We start from the raw sequence: 15381 nt of genomic DNA, 5'->3' as shown, positions 1-15381 counted from the left end.
CAAGGATATGTGTCACCGTGCACAGGAAGTTTTCTGTTATGCTGTGTGGTTGTGTAAGAGTTGATGTTTCAGGTGCTATCTTTCAGGAAGATGGAAGAGGGGGGCCTGTCCAAGCTTGCAGAGGATTTTCCCAATCACACTCCATAGCAATTGTGGTGGTGGTGGGGCACTCACTTGGAGGCTGATTGACCCCTTTTTCATGACTCACTAGCGCTCAATGAGTTTGCTCACATTAAGGGAATGGTTGAGTACATAGCAGTGCAAATCTCATGCTGAGGCTTAAGACTGGAGCCGTCCGGCTGCATTGAATGTGGACAAGTAGTCCAAGTTCTGCTTCAGCTATCGCTTAATTTTAGACAAAATAAGCACAGTTGGCTGGACGTGATTGCTGCATACTCGTCTGCTTGGATAAGAATGAAAAGATCTCATTCGCTGTCCGACACAATATTTTCTTTGGCCTTCTTTTTTTCCTTTTTTTTTTTTTTTTTTTTTTAAAGTGATCAGTTTTGGTTTTTCTTTTTTCTTTTTTTTTTCTACCATGAAGCGCGGGAGATGAACGTCTCCAGAGGCAACTTCAAAACAAAGGCTCCCTTTTCCTGTGAGTTGATGTAAGACCCTCTCAGCACGAAGTCTTATTTGAAGAGAGGCAGAATCGCCCTTCCTCGGTTTCTCTTTGTGTGTTTCCCCTGAGCCGTCCGTTTACAGAAACAAAACTGGTGCGCAGGCAATACGACGACTTGTCCTCAGCTGTTTACACAAGAGCTGTTATCAATTTTTCACATGCCTGTTTGTGCACTTACTTCCTTACCTGCCCGCTTTGATTGTCACAACCTCCGGTGTGTCCTGGCCCGTCTGCAGAATGTTTGTTGTATCTGCATGTGAGCCCCAGAGAGACCATAATCCTCCTAGTCTGCCTGTCGTCTGTCACCTGCGGCTGATAAAAGATTAGGTTTAAAAGGTTGGGAAGGATGAAGCAGAAGGTCATGAAAACGGCAGAAGAGGTCTTCAAGAGTTCATTTGTGGTGTTTGAGATCACACAGATTGTATCATGAAGTATTTGAAGTAGCCTCTGTAAAAGAGTTCTGTTAAACTGAAATGGTTATAGCTTGGAATTTATCTGTTTATTATTTTGCTTATAGGTTGATTATTTGGATAAAATTAAACAAACGATGTTGGTATCGTGCTAAGTCGCAAGCAGCGGTGCAAGTTGAGGGGAAATAAGAATGCAGTTAAAGGGACAGGAAGTCTATATGTGTTAATACTTGATGCCAAAATTCTGACAGCACAGTAGTACTTGTTCTGTTTTGGTACATTAGCCAGGGTACTGGTACGTTGGAGATTAAGTCAGATTTTAAAACTGAAGTGCTCCTTCAACTCAGATTTCCAACTCGGAGAATCTGAGCAGTCTTACCAACTCAGAATTAACATCCAAGATGGCAGCAGTGAGTGTAATGGGTAAAAAAAAAAATAGTAAAACTTCTAATCTGTGCTGCCACTGCTGTGGTTAAAGAAGCCATGCACAAAGCACTAAGCAGCCTCGGTTCATGGAAAATGCACAGGGGAAAAACTACAAGCAACTAGTGCAGCTTAGGGCAGTATGACCTCTAATCACAATGACGATTAATTCAACGTCCTCGATTACAAAAGGTGCCATCATGCTTTTCAGACCAAGGGAGCAAATACCTCCAATTTTTGCAAACCACATAAAAGACCATCATCCAGATCATTCATTCTATCATCATCCAAACTGTTATCATCCTCATGTTATTCCAAAATAACATGATTTAGTTTCAAATTGCTAGAAAAGCCACAGATTTTTCCATAGGCTAAAATGTTTGCAGCTGGTAAACAAGTATAAATGCTTGAGCTAATATAATGCAACTAGCATTATAGCTTATGGGGAGATTGGTAGGCTACTTGAAGCCATACTAATGTTAACATTTGAATAAACATTCTGCCATCATCAATATCTGCTTATGTCAGTACTACTGCTACCAAGTGCTACATTTCTGCTATCATGGATTTACTTATTTGGATTCCAATTCCATCTTTAGATCAGGCCTACCATTTTGGACCAGGGAGGATCTCTAATCAGTAGTACTGATACATGGTTGAAGGGCACAGTGTAATGTTCCCGTGTTTGTTCATTATAGAGAATGATGCATCCAACTGAACAGCAGCCACTGTTTTCTGTTTACGCGTTTTAGTTTTTATTATTCTTATAATAAAATCTAAAACCTTTATATTTTTTTTCTCTGGCAATTCATTCGACTTGTTTGCTCCTATTAAACTTCATGATTAATGCTTTCAGCATAAAGCATAAAACCATCTCAACAAGCTGCTGCAAATGGACCGTGTTCCCTTTTTCTCACTCCTGAAATGAGCGCACATGAATAATATGCGCACAGGACTCGTAAACATTGTTCTCTCCATTAAACAATGTGAAGCTAATCCAGAGTCCCAATCTTTTCAGCCTGGGGCTCATTAAATATTATTTGATGGTTGAAGAGGCTGAAGGCCGATAAGCTCGTGTTCGAGGGTGGGAGTGGAATCAAAAGGTTAGACAGCAGCTATTTTCTTCGCCCTGTCTTCTGAGTATTACTTAAGAATGTCTTTTTGTATTGTCTTGAAGAGACGCACAAAGATGGCTCTATTAAGAAACAATATCTCCTGTTTCCTCATAGTTTGAAAGCTTTTGGAGGCATTCCTCTTAAAAGTCTTTCCCGTCCTTCCAAACACACCCACTTAATCACTAGCATGTCTCATACTAACAGAAGTCCAGACAGATGGCATGTACTCAAGTCCAGGTCTGCTGCTGTGACCTGGATGCTGCCAGAATCTATTTCCCCGCATCCGTTCTTTGCCAGAATGCCTGTAAAATATATTACTTGTTGTATGGTTATGAGACGTGCGAGCGATCATGCGCCGACGCTGAGTGTCGGGCGTCATTGTTGTCTTTTTAAATAAAAGCAGTCCATACCTGGATTTTGTCTCAGTGCATCTTTGTGACGTAAAGAGTGCAAGATGTACATAAACTTTGGTGATGTATGTGGGTGTTTATATCTTCATGTGGTTAGTAAGCAGTGAAAGTAGAGCGTTTACCTGCGGCCATATGGCAGCGGAGGCTTTTGGGAGCTTAAATCAACAGCATGTGTTTTTTGGGGTTGGAAGCATGCATATGGTCAGCAGAGAGGCAGCAGGATTAAAAGCAGAAGCAGTAGTTGGTTATGTTCAAGAGAAAGATGAAGGGAAGGAAACTTGATGAATCCCACCCCCACCCCACCACCCACCCCACCACCCACCCCCGAAGGCATTTTGTAAGTGGGAACACTTGATGGAGTGTACATTGTTCCTTTTTGAAAAGTTGGAGGAATGCAGGACCTGTCTACTTCGGCGCACTCCTCCCTCTTTGATGTTTCACTCTCCCCTCCTCTGTGCCTTGTCAGCCACCACCCCCCCCTCCTACACATAAACACAGATTAATCTCTTAAAGTACGCATGCACACACTCCCTTTTCCATTAAATGCACTCCTATTTTCCCTTAACTTGCATCTTCCCTTCTGACTCGGCCCGACACCCACATACGTAAAGTTTCTGGTGGTTTGTGAGGTCAGAGGGGGCGTGATGGGGGTGGGCGATACCTGCAGCGAATCTCAAACCTGTGACTCTCTCCACACCCCACCACGCAGACGAGCCAAGCCAGAGTGGAGCAGACAAAGCAGCTCCATTTAACTTGTCCCAGATGTGCAGCCCGGCCTCTGTGTGCTGCAGAAACTGTTAGCTGAATGAGTGAAGCCGGTGTGAATGGGGTGCGTGCAGAGTGTGCACCCAAAATCTGTATTTGGCACAAGCTAAAACTGCTGTTTCCCTGAAGCTAACAGTTTATATTTCTAAACTGACTGTCTCTTGTTTTTATGTTATCCTATAATTTTTATTTTTTTTATTATCTACCTGAAGCATGCAGAGAATATGAATGCAGACTAAACAAGGGATTGTAGGTCTTTGAAGTGTTAAGCAATCTCCATGACAGTCGAGGCTCTAAGCTGTGGTTTGCTACCATCTTTGTGGAATTAGCAGGTTGAAGGAGTTCACATTGAAGTGTATTTATGTTTGGATATATCAGTATCCTCTCTGTCACTTGTGGATGAACTTGTTTGAGTGAAAGTAGGACTGCAAAAATGAAGAAATGCTTCACTGTCGAATTGCCTGTATGTAAAATCTCACTGTGCTTTTTATGCACAATGTTAAACAGTTTAACTAATAATTAAGTGACTAGTTGCAACTGCAGTTGGCTTTGATGTATTAAATTCCACCCATCCTGTAATCCATTTTCTTCTGCTGATCCATTGTGGGGTCACAGTGGGGCTGGAGCTTGTCCCAGATGTCATAGGGCAAGAGACACCTTGGACACGTCACTTCTCTGTCACGGGGACAACATAAAGACACCCATTCATGCTCTAGCTTCTTCCCCCCGCCTTTTATCAGTTGCAACAATGCCATTTGTTTTCCATCTCCACACTCCAGCTACCTTTTTGGCCTTCCTGTCTCATGTTTCTTTACCAGTTGCCATGACCGACTTCGATGCCACTGTCTTGGATTGCATTTGGTGACTGTAGTCTTCATTCTGCTGTGGGCATCTGAAGGTTTCATTAAACCAGAATCTGCAGCAGGTGAAGAACTGGTTCATGTGGGAGAATGTAGTACCACTGTTGCTAACTGCCATCCGAGACGGTGGAGCTGGTCGAACCACAAGGCTCAAGGCTCAGTGAAAACTTTGATTTAGCTGCTTATTGCTCTAATATACAAATGTTACAGTGTGAGTCCACTTATAGATCCCCTCCCCTTTACTGCCGTAAATATAATCACATTCTGTGGGAAACCCTGAATATCATGGAAATACGGTAAACCGCAATATGGTCTGTGCATGCACAAAATCACTGGAACTTCCAGTTAGCTCCTACCCTAACCCTCAGTGCAGCTGTCTGTTATAACCACGCACATTTATCGAGCTTCTCCAAATTTCCACTCGGGCTCTGCCTCATCCACCCCTGCAGGAATGTGAAATATGTTTGCATGTTTAAAAATGTCTTTATTCTGTCTGGATTCCTTTTCCATGTTAGTGTTAGTTGGAAAAATCTTGGCAGTAGTCAGCTCCTAAACACAAAGAGGGACTTCTCAGCCATCTCCAAAAGGGAGGCCCGGACACGTCCAAGAAGACTGATTGTTTTGGTTCCTCCATTTGATACTGAGACAAAGATGAAAAACTAACCTCTCATTTAAAAGATACTGCACGTTGCATTTTGAGTTTTTCTTGCCCTTTTTTTTTTTTTTTTTTTTTTTTTAACATGGGAAAGAGACGTAGAAATTTGCTGCTCAGCTCATTCTGCTGTATTTGGAAGCGTTGTGTGAAACCACAACGGATAGTCATGAAAACCAGCTATTTGCAATCCCACGCACAAGGAGAAAGCAACACAGAATGCTCTGCATTTCATTAAATCTCGTCTTTTCTAATGCAAACGGGACAAAAAAATGCAAATGCGGGTAAAGTGGGGAAATGTTTTCAGTAGGACACATAGGCTTCACTGTCCTGCATTGTACTGAGCTGTCTGGTTTTGTCCTGCGAGGCTCTGCTCTGTCATGTGAGGTTTCATCCTTTCCTGCATCACGCCATGTTCCTGGTGGTTTTGAAAGTGAGGAGCTCCCAGCTGTATGTCTGTCTGTGGGGCTCAGGAATGGAGCCCACTGCCACAGCATCCAGTGACCTAATGCAAAAGGCAGCAGGGTCGAGCCCTATTCACTGTTCTCTCTATATGCCTAGTCTCTCCCTCTCTCCAGTGATTAGTCTCTGCTGTCACTAAGCACTTTGTCACGCTTGGACGAAGACCCTGGTGGGGCCTGGAAGGGTTGTTGGGGCACAGGAATGTCACATGCATAGCTGTACTGTAGCCGGATAGACCAGCAGACTGATGCTTATAGGCTGCTGCTGCAGTGAACTGATAAAATGACCTGTGAAAAATCTCCATATCCAACACTTTTTTTCTTTTCTTTTCTTTTCTTTTTTTTTTTAAATGAGCTGGGAAGTGGGAACTTTTCAGCATTATGAGATGATTTTAAAAAAAAAAGTTTTATGTTTTGGTTAATATGCTTATTGGCGTCATTGCAGAAACTCTGATGAAAAGATTGCAGTCATGCTTATGTCTGTGTAGTAAATAAGAGGCAGCGGCGTGCAAGAGAGAGCCAAATGCTGCCGACCAGAAATTGTGTGGTCTTCTCCTTTAACTCCTCACAAGAAAGCATAGCTGTGAAAATATAACAGTTGTCCGTTTATACCTGCAATAACTGCAGAAACACAAAGTTCAACTATTAATTACCCTTTACGTTGACATTTTTTTTAATTTTATTTATTTTTTTACCAATAGCAGTAGCCTGGGAGGTGTTGGATATGACGGCAAAGAGAAAATGAGTGCTTTACTTAAGTACCAAAACTGCAAATTAGTGCTTTTTGTTTACATTGGCTCGTGGTTGTTTTTGAAGTTCCTCAGCTTGGCTGTTTGTGTCTTGGTTGTATCTGGGCTCACACCACTGTGGAGACCACTGCTAAAGCTGTTAACCAGCTGTGTGTGCAGATGCCTTGACTCACTCCCACATTATGACAACACTTTTTACAGTGATAAAACCATAAAGCTTAATATCACTGATTGCATTTAATTCTTCCAAAAAACAGCTTTTAAATGGCGAGGAAATGAAGTTCAAGACCTGTAGATGGTATAAAACATGGATGTAGCCACCATGATGTCACCCATTGTTTTGAACTCTTAGGGTTTTGCTCTCCACTGTATAGGAAGTCTGGTTAACAAGCTGCATTCAGCTGTCTAGTACTACTGCATAGTACAGCTGTATAAATAAATAAAAAGCTGTAATTGTGCTTCATTTTTGTTGAGTGCAAACTTCTGGGTTGGTCTGTACCACACAGTGAGCCATGTTATTAGTCAGCACACACATGAAGACATCCAGTCCAGTGACTGAAGAACTGGATGACGCCTAACAGACTTTGTTTGGGACGTGCGTCTGTCAAAGCAGCCACTCCAGTGTTCAGATGGAGTTATGAAGTGCGCAAACTATCCATAGAAGCAAAAACTGTTTATCTACAAGGCTGTAAATGTGCTTTTTAACTTTATATTGTTAGTAAGTTTAACACAAGGGTCCATGATTGACTCCCTTTTGGAGTCAGCCTCAAGTGGCACCCAGAGGAACTGCAATTTTTGCTTCATCTGTCAGCTCAAGAGTTTGCCCCTTATCTTTTCATCCACTATAGTTAGTAATTAGCAGTAGTAATTTTATTTCCACCTGGAGCTTTGCAACCTCCCTGAAAGAGCAGAACAAAGAAAAACAGATAATATTAATTAAGTCAGATACAGTATAAGGAGGACTGGGGTAGCAATGGGTTGTAAAGCGGCTTGCAGGTGACCAGTAACTGTAGCCATACTAAGATAGCTTAAGTACCATGCACATGAGATTAGCCAGTCAAATGCCTGGTATCAGCTGGCATTGACATTAGCTTATCTACTGGGGTTACCCTTTGGCATACCTGAACTAACACTGTGTTTGATTAGTGTGTTACACCGTATTTGCAGCAGTGTTTAACTCCTATGTGTACACTCACGTGATGGTACAAGACGCACTAATAACTGACCTTATCAGTTCAGGCTCTGGTTCCAGCAGGTACTTTGTTTTTCTCTGTGGTTGCACTCTTTTCCTGCACAGGTGCAAGCAAAGCTTTTAACATACTGCTCACACATCTTGAAGGTGACCCCTAACACTTTGTATGTGACAGTGCGCTGGACTGATGATGTCAGACAGAGTGGCTTATACAAGCAAACACACCCAAGTTCAATTCCCTGTGATTTTAGTTTCCTCCGTTAAATCATGCGTGTTAGCCATGTTGTATCAAACATGAAATTACCAAAGCTGAGAGAGAGGGCTTAAAGCACAGCCTCAAAATGGAAGTGCACTCTTGCTGTGGTTCATTTCCATCTACTTTGCCCCTCTGAAGTTGTTTTGAGTCGGTGGGAATGTCAGAAGACCTGCCAGGAACAAGTGTGCAGTGAGGTTCTAATGGCTGGGTCGTAAAACTCTTTAGATTCCTGCTTTTTATGGGAAAGGCTGGAAAAGCAGTAGGACTTGAAAACGCCTTCTTTTCACAGCTTTGGTTAACTAGAGGTGGGCTTGAGTGGAACAGAGGCTATTTTTCCAGTTTTTTCCCCCTTTGGCTTTGTAAGGTGTGAACAGTATGGGGCATTTAATAGCAGCTGAGAACCAGGCAGAAACTCATTTGCTAAGCAGCCGTTCAAGGATTCATTAAAAACTGGGTAAAACAAACAAACAGAAAAATATATATGTCAGCGAAGGCACTCATTAGCCAAAAAAATGATAGTCAGGTTTAAAATAGGCACTTGCTGTGTTTCTTGTCTTGACGTAATGCAGGAGTTCAACCTGATCGGAGATATCGCCGACTACATTAACCACCACATTCTTGGAGTAGCAGGCACACACATCAACAGAGAGCAGAATGTAGCCTCCTTTTCACCTCTGACCTCGAAGCAGTCGGAGCCACATAAGGTGGTGTTCTGGCATCGTGGTGCATTTGGAGCCAGTATTGCTGAATAAAACTCCCTTTCACATGTTGATTTAAGCATTGCAACACTGAATTCCTCTTAAAGGAATCAGAGCTCCCGTATTACCTTTACTGATACTTCACACCTCAACTGTTAAACGTTATTTAAGGGAACGTTTTTGTTTTTGTTTTTGTTTTCATTTGTTTTTTTCCATCTGTCAGCATTCAACCTCACTCCTCTGGTTTGGCTTGGCTTGAGTTCCCTAGTATTTCTGGGCAAAGTAACAGTACAAACAGCTGTTATATGCATGCACACTTGCTAGTAAGTGTTCCTAAATTTGACTCATTTTCTATTCCATACTGTGATCAACATTTAGTCTTCTCACAGGCTTTTAATTATTAGGTCGAACCTGCAAACACTCAGCATTGACCCGGCATTCTTTGATCAGCAGGTTCACATCAGCTTACCCATCATGCTTCATCGTGCTGCAGGGATTAGGTTTGTCAGGAGTTGTTATGTTAACCATCGTGTTATCAGCTGGAACATGCTCACTTTGGGTTTGTCTGCGTCTCCCACACTTGGCAGGGCTATGACACTGATGGTTCATCCTTACTCGGTTCTTTTCCAAGTTGTTGACCTTTTTAATAAGATTTAGTTTAGAAACATCTTATTTTTTATGCAAACCTTCACGTAAGAGATAGGGTTTAATAAAGCAGGAAAACTAAAGAAACACGTGAGTTTACCAAGAAGGCACACAGTGTCTGTGCTTATGTAGAGGGGTTTTCAACAGGCAGCAGACACTAGATGTTGAGCTTTTGCAGTGGAAAGGTGCTTTTTAATTTGATTAATATATTACCCCAGCCCTGCAGACAGACATGAACAGACTAAGTTTTGTGGCCACTGTTTTGTTTTCTTCTTCTACTCAACATCTCAGTTTGGCTACATATCACCCAACTAGCTAGATATGATCCATCATCAGTTTATCTACTGATTATTTTCTTGAGAAACAGGTTTTTATAAGGACTTTTTTTTCCTAAATATAATATGACTTCAGGCTTTCCCGTGAAGTGTGTGGCAACTCGCAGCGTTGCCTGTGGCTGTTTGTCGTTGTTATTTAATACTTTTTGTCTTGGCTCTCATTCTTTCAGCAAACTGTGGTATTACTTAGTGTTTGGTACTTGCCTGCTGAGGTGTGTGGCGTTTGAGGCTTTCTTTTTAGAGAGGTAAACAGCCGTCTGCATACATATTGATTGTGTCACAAGTCATTTTGTTGTTGTCTTGGTTTTGTTTTTTTATAAATAAGATGGAGGGAAATCATAGTATTCGAAATAAAGAAGATAATTTGGGGCAGATTTTATACAGTGACCCTTTTTTAAAATGCAAACACAATCCCAAACAGCTTAACTAGTCTTTCCTCTTCAGCTCTTTCCCTTTGGATATATCAGCACACCACTTTTGTCTGTTGTAAATATGCAAGTCCCTTAAAGCAAATTACAGAAATATATGCTTCTTTGGGGTTTTGCAGAACAGCTGTGAGCCATTACATACAAACTACAGTCTTTTCAGTCGGGGGGGGGAATCATCTGTTGCCCCATATACCGGGGTGATGTGGTGTGGCATTGCTTCAGACTGAGGTGAGGGTGTGGAAGGAGGGTGTTGCTCCAAAAACCTGTAATGACATTCTAGCTGCAATCCCACCCAACATGGTTCCCATCAGACAGACTTTCACTTGTGGTAGAAATTCCCGCGCTGCAGCAAATGCCTCGTCTGGATTCAATCAAATCAGCTTCTGCCGCAACATGCACAATAAATTTTAGAATACCAAGCACCAAGTTTGATTATATTCAGACTGTCTCTGCTAAAAAATGCATTTTTACAAAGCAATTTATTCTTCCTTATCGGGCACTTCTGGCACAGCAGCTTGGCTTGAGTCTATGAGGACTTGACAACATTATTTCATGCTGAGCCAGGAGATGTCAGTCTTATAGTTTGCACATTTATCATTTCTATTTTTGCCTTGTTTTCATTGTGTTTCCCCATGATTTCTATGGTCGACGGCACTGCCGATTTCATGGGAGCTACTTCTGTTCACCTGACGGCATTAAGACCCTGAGCACACGTTGCGTTTCACAGCAATTATATTCTTTTCTCTGCTTTTCATGTCCATCATACAGACATTATAAGAAAGAAATATGACACTCAAAGTATTCTGAATAGAAACTGTAGAGCTATGTTAACCTGACGATGTTTATCTTTTTTAAAGTTTATTCTCAAAAAAAAAAAATTAATTCTCTAAAAACAAAAAATTGCAGTTGTCCTACCCTCTGACCCCACAGAGCCAATCAAAACTGATGCATGCACACAGCCGAGGTTCGCGACTTAGCTGCCACCACAGAGCTGGCAGGTATTTTGTTGTTAAGGTTGGGCTTGTAGGTAAGTGTATTCAAAACATGACTTAACCCGCCTGGAAAACTTCCCAGATTTGTTGCCAAGATGCATGCCGAGAGGATGGATTTTGGAAAAAATAGAACGATATTGCTTAGTCATCAGTCTGCACACAGAAGAGGAGGTTGTAGAGGGAGAACATACAATGATGATGAGTCGGCACTACATATGGAGGTGTATGGCAGAGGTCCTGAGGCTGGAGCTGGCTCAGAATCTACATTTATTTCAGTGTTTGAATTAAGGCCCAACAAAAATGTGTGTCGAACCATCACTGCACTGTCAAACACACAATTTCTTTTCTTCTTTTTTTTCTTTTTTCTTTTTTTTTTTTTTTCTTTTCTTTAAAAAGTGTCCCTAACAGTCGGGCAAACATGAGTCATAGTAATGGAAGTGCTGGAGCTGATTCTCCTGTCTGGGGACCTTCGCTTCCTGTCACATCAAGGTTTACTGTGTCCAGATTTCCTGCCTGCCTGAGAAGGGAAGATTAGAGAGCTATTTTTTTCTCTCCTCCTCTTATTTGCATCTCTTTGTCAGAAACACAACTCAGTGAACATATGTGTAATCATATGTGAGTCAATATGAAACTGTAAATACACATTCATCGCTTTTAAAAAAAAAAATTTGGTTGTTGTTGTTTGTTTGTTTGTTTGTTTGTTTGTTTGTTTAATGCTCAGCAGTGATTACATTTTTTTTTTTAAATGTCACTCATTCACTGACAGGGTGATCCAGGCCATTGATTTCCAACCAGGGAAAAAGTACCAGAGGAGGTGTTTTTTTTCTATAGCACAATTTAATTGAAAAGATGAGTGAACCTGAACAAATTTGGCCTGAAAAGTTAATTAAAACTAATTAATAAATGCAGACAGAACAAAAGGTAAGGGGTGACTGGGTAAAATTGCTATTTAAAATGAAGTTCAGAGCAGTTGTTAAATTACAAATGAAAATTGATCAATGTTCAGTAATGACTGAAATGGCTAAAAGTAGTTCCTAGAGACTTTGTGTAGTTAAAACTGTAACTGTTCAAAGCTTTAACATATCTGATAAACTCTCTGACAGTTTGACATGATGACAAATGATTAACATTATAAACAATTAGGAGTTAAATAACAGTCGATTGGAATTGCTTCAGAGTTGGGGGGATGACGTTGTTCCTGTGGGGTTTGTCAGATTATAAAAAGGCTAGGGAGCACTAATCAAGTCCACCATGAAGGCCTCCATTGTTTCATCGATGGCTCTGAATCTGTGGTTGGAAACATCGAGCATTAACTGAGATTAGCAAACCAATCTTCCCTCAGCTCATTCTTTCCACATCGTGTTGTCTCATTGTCCTTTGAGGTCACTTGTGCACTGAGGTCGTGGAAGACAGTTCACTTTTTAATTAGCTATAAAGAGCACAATGAGGGGTTTTTTTTTGTTTGTTTGTTAACATTTGATACGGAGTTGTATGGGTTATGGTACATGTACCTCATGTGACTTTATCTGTGTGCAGAAATGCAACCCTGTTATCCATGTAGCTGCAGCCTGGTAGCAGAGGGGTGGGTCACAGCTTTCTGCACTGGAATGCTCTGCAAACTCAGCAGTTTACACACACACACACACACACACACACACACACACACACACAGCTTCGCAGCATCTGAATCTAGTTGACCTGTTCAAGTTGCACTTTTGCATAGAAACCTTGTGAGTAAACCTCTGAGCACTCCAGTATTGTTTATAACTTTCCTCTAATAATTAAAATATCGTGTCAAATCTGGAATAAAAGTTGTGTAAATGATTAGCAGGTGTTTCCCAGGACAGTTCGGGTCAGCTACAGCTGTGCATCATTTGCACAAAGGTTGCCGAGTTTGTAACAGAGGTTTTGATCGTCTTTTTATCTTTTTTTTTTTTTATGTTTTGTTCCAGATTTATATTTTTGTTCTTTGATTAGTTTTCCATGATTCATACTTGCAAATAGTTATTTTTCTATGGGGCCTTGGAGCGGCTCTGCCTCTCCTATTAAGCCAAGTTTCTTCTGATTGGCTGCCACTCATTGACTGAAAGTTCTAGCAGCAGGTGGGTGGGGCTTCTGCACTCACAGGGATTTCTTCTTCCACATGCTGATCTCATTTGAACTTTTTTATTTTTAATGTGAAAAAAAACACCATTTTGACAGAAAATTCATCCTCCCCTCAACCTCATGTTGTTGAAGGTTTAACACTGTGGGCAATGCACATGGAAGAAAAATATTTTAAACTGCTTTGAACTGGTTTTCTTGTCACTAAATCTTTTTCTTTCTCTGTCTCGTCTCTTCCTTTGCAGAAGAAATAGACTATACCAACTTTGCCTCCAACACCATAACACGTAAGAAGAAGCCTGTGGTCGCGCTGCGCAACGACGTCAACCGCAAGCGTCCTCACATCCGCATCGGCATGCCACAGGACTTCCGACCCGTTTCCTCAATCATTGATGTGGACATCTTACCTGAATCTCACCGCCGTGTCCGCCTGTATCGCCACGGTTCAGACAAACCTTTGGGCTTTTACATTCGAGATGGAGTCAGCGTGCGCGTGACTTCTCACGGACTGGAGAAAGTACCTGGCATCTTCATATCTCGGCTGGTGCCTGGAGGTTTGGCGGAGAGCACCGGGCTGCTGGCGGTTAATGACGAGGTGCTGGAAGTGAACGGCATTGAAGTGACTGGGAAATCCTTGGATCAGGTAACAGATATGATGATCGCCAACAGCCACAACCTGATTGTTACCGTCAAACCGGTGAATCAGCGCAACAACGTGGTCCGCAGCAGCAGGATCTCCGGCAGCTCGGGCCAGTCGTCCGATAGCAACGGCTCAACCGGTCACATGTATGTAAACACAGGGGGGATGCCACCTTCTGGGGCGCATGGTTATCAGGATGACCTGGAGAGTGACGAGGATAATGACGTCGTCATAGAGAAAAACATCAAGAGGCCATCTCAGAGGTCCAATGCTTCGCTGGCATCCAGTGCGTCCCGCACACAACACCAGAATCCGACCACCACCTCAGGCTCGGCGGCACCTCCGAGCCCTCCCACACGACCACTGTCGGTGGTCTCCACTGCTTCCTTCCACTCCCAGCAGAGTCTAAACGGAGGGTCCCACCAACACAGCAGCCTTAGCTACCAGTTCCACAAAGACCTTAACCTTCAGCACAACCCACACCAGCAGTCCCTTCACAGCCATCAACCCCACGCGCAGCTTCATCATACCAGCAACCCAGCCCTCCGCCACAGCAACGGCAGCCTGCACAAAATCCTCAGCTCACTGAAAACTGACCCACGAAACAGTCTCGCACTTCCCAGAGGAGGGGTGGAGGAGGACGGCACTGTCATTACCCTATAATACTTACAAACACAGACACACAAACATCCCGACTGCTCAGAGACTAAACTGGAACAGCTAAATAATGAGCATGTGCGTGTTTTGTCAGATACTAACTGTGTAACTTCTGTCTGGTTTTACAAAACCTTTGATGTTAGGAAGTTGCAAACAGGAAAGAGTATTGTGTACATATTTCTTGTGGGTTTTTTTTAAAGTCCTCTTTATCATACATGAGAAAATTTGTATGTTTTGTAATAAGCATCAGAACAAATAACTGTTTTTAGGCGAGTCCACTATCGTAGTTCTGAATGTACCTACAGCCTCGTGTCTTTACTTAGTGACCACTTTTTATTAAGACCCTTTTCATTCTTCTTACTGGGACCAACTGGGGTTTGTTTATGTGGATGTTTTAAAGAGTAAATCTATATTTCTTATATTCTGATGAATGCTGTGTAGAGTATTTTTGTTTTTTTAATAGGTCTTTTATGCTTTATGATCAAATCCTTGTATCTGTTTCAATAAATTATTCTGTCTCACAATTATGCAAACTATAAATGTGATGTTTGCTTCACTACTTGTGCACTTAATGGCTTCTAAATTGAGACAATCATTTCTGCATTTATATAATTGTATCTTTTTAGCTTGTTAAGAGCTTTCAAACTACAACTGGTCACTTCATTAGGCACACCTTATTGTTGTTTTAACTCCTTATTCATGGCACAGATTCACAGAGGTGCTCATTCCTCTCATATTTTGGTCAATATTGACCCGATAGCATCACATCGTAGCTGCAGATTTCTAGGCTGATGTCATTATCCCGTTCCACCACTTTCCTAAGAATTGAGAGCTGATGACAATAGAGACCATTTCAGTACAGTGAACTCGCTGTCATGGTCAAGAAACCAGTTTAAGGTTTGATTTGAATTCTGACATGGTGTGTAAGAAGCAGCCATGGGTACAGTGTGGTCATAAAGGGATGGAGA

The 15381-nt window shown here is 41.9% G+C and overlaps 1 protein-coding gene across 1 annotated transcript in view; it reads left to right on the top strand.

Annotated features, from left to right (window-relative positions):
- pard6gb (par-6 family cell polarity regulator gamma b) overlaps positions 1 to 14929 on the top strand; it is a 33851-nt gene extending 18922 nt beyond the window's left edge. Inside the window, exon 3 of the mRNA XM_065472058.1 lies at positions 13362 to 14929. Coding sequence (XP_065328130.1) covers positions 13362 to 14419 — 1058 coding nt within the window. The 3' untranslated portion in view covers positions 14420 to 14929. The remainder of the gene's footprint in view (positions 1 to 13361) is intronic.
- The last annotated feature ends 452 nt before the right edge of the window (positions 14930 to 15381 follow it).

This window comes from Pelmatolapia mariae, linkage group LG22 (assembly GCF_036321145.2).
Source record: "Pelmatolapia mariae isolate MD_Pm_ZW linkage group LG22, Pm_UMD_F_2, whole genome shotgun sequence".
In the NCBI taxonomy this organism is placed as follows: domain Eukaryota; kingdom Metazoa; phylum Chordata; class Actinopteri; order Cichliformes; family Cichlidae; genus Pelmatolapia; species Pelmatolapia mariae.
The sequence above is the reverse complement of the archived record's forward strand: the minus strand, read 5'-3'. Positions and strand labels throughout refer to the sequence as shown.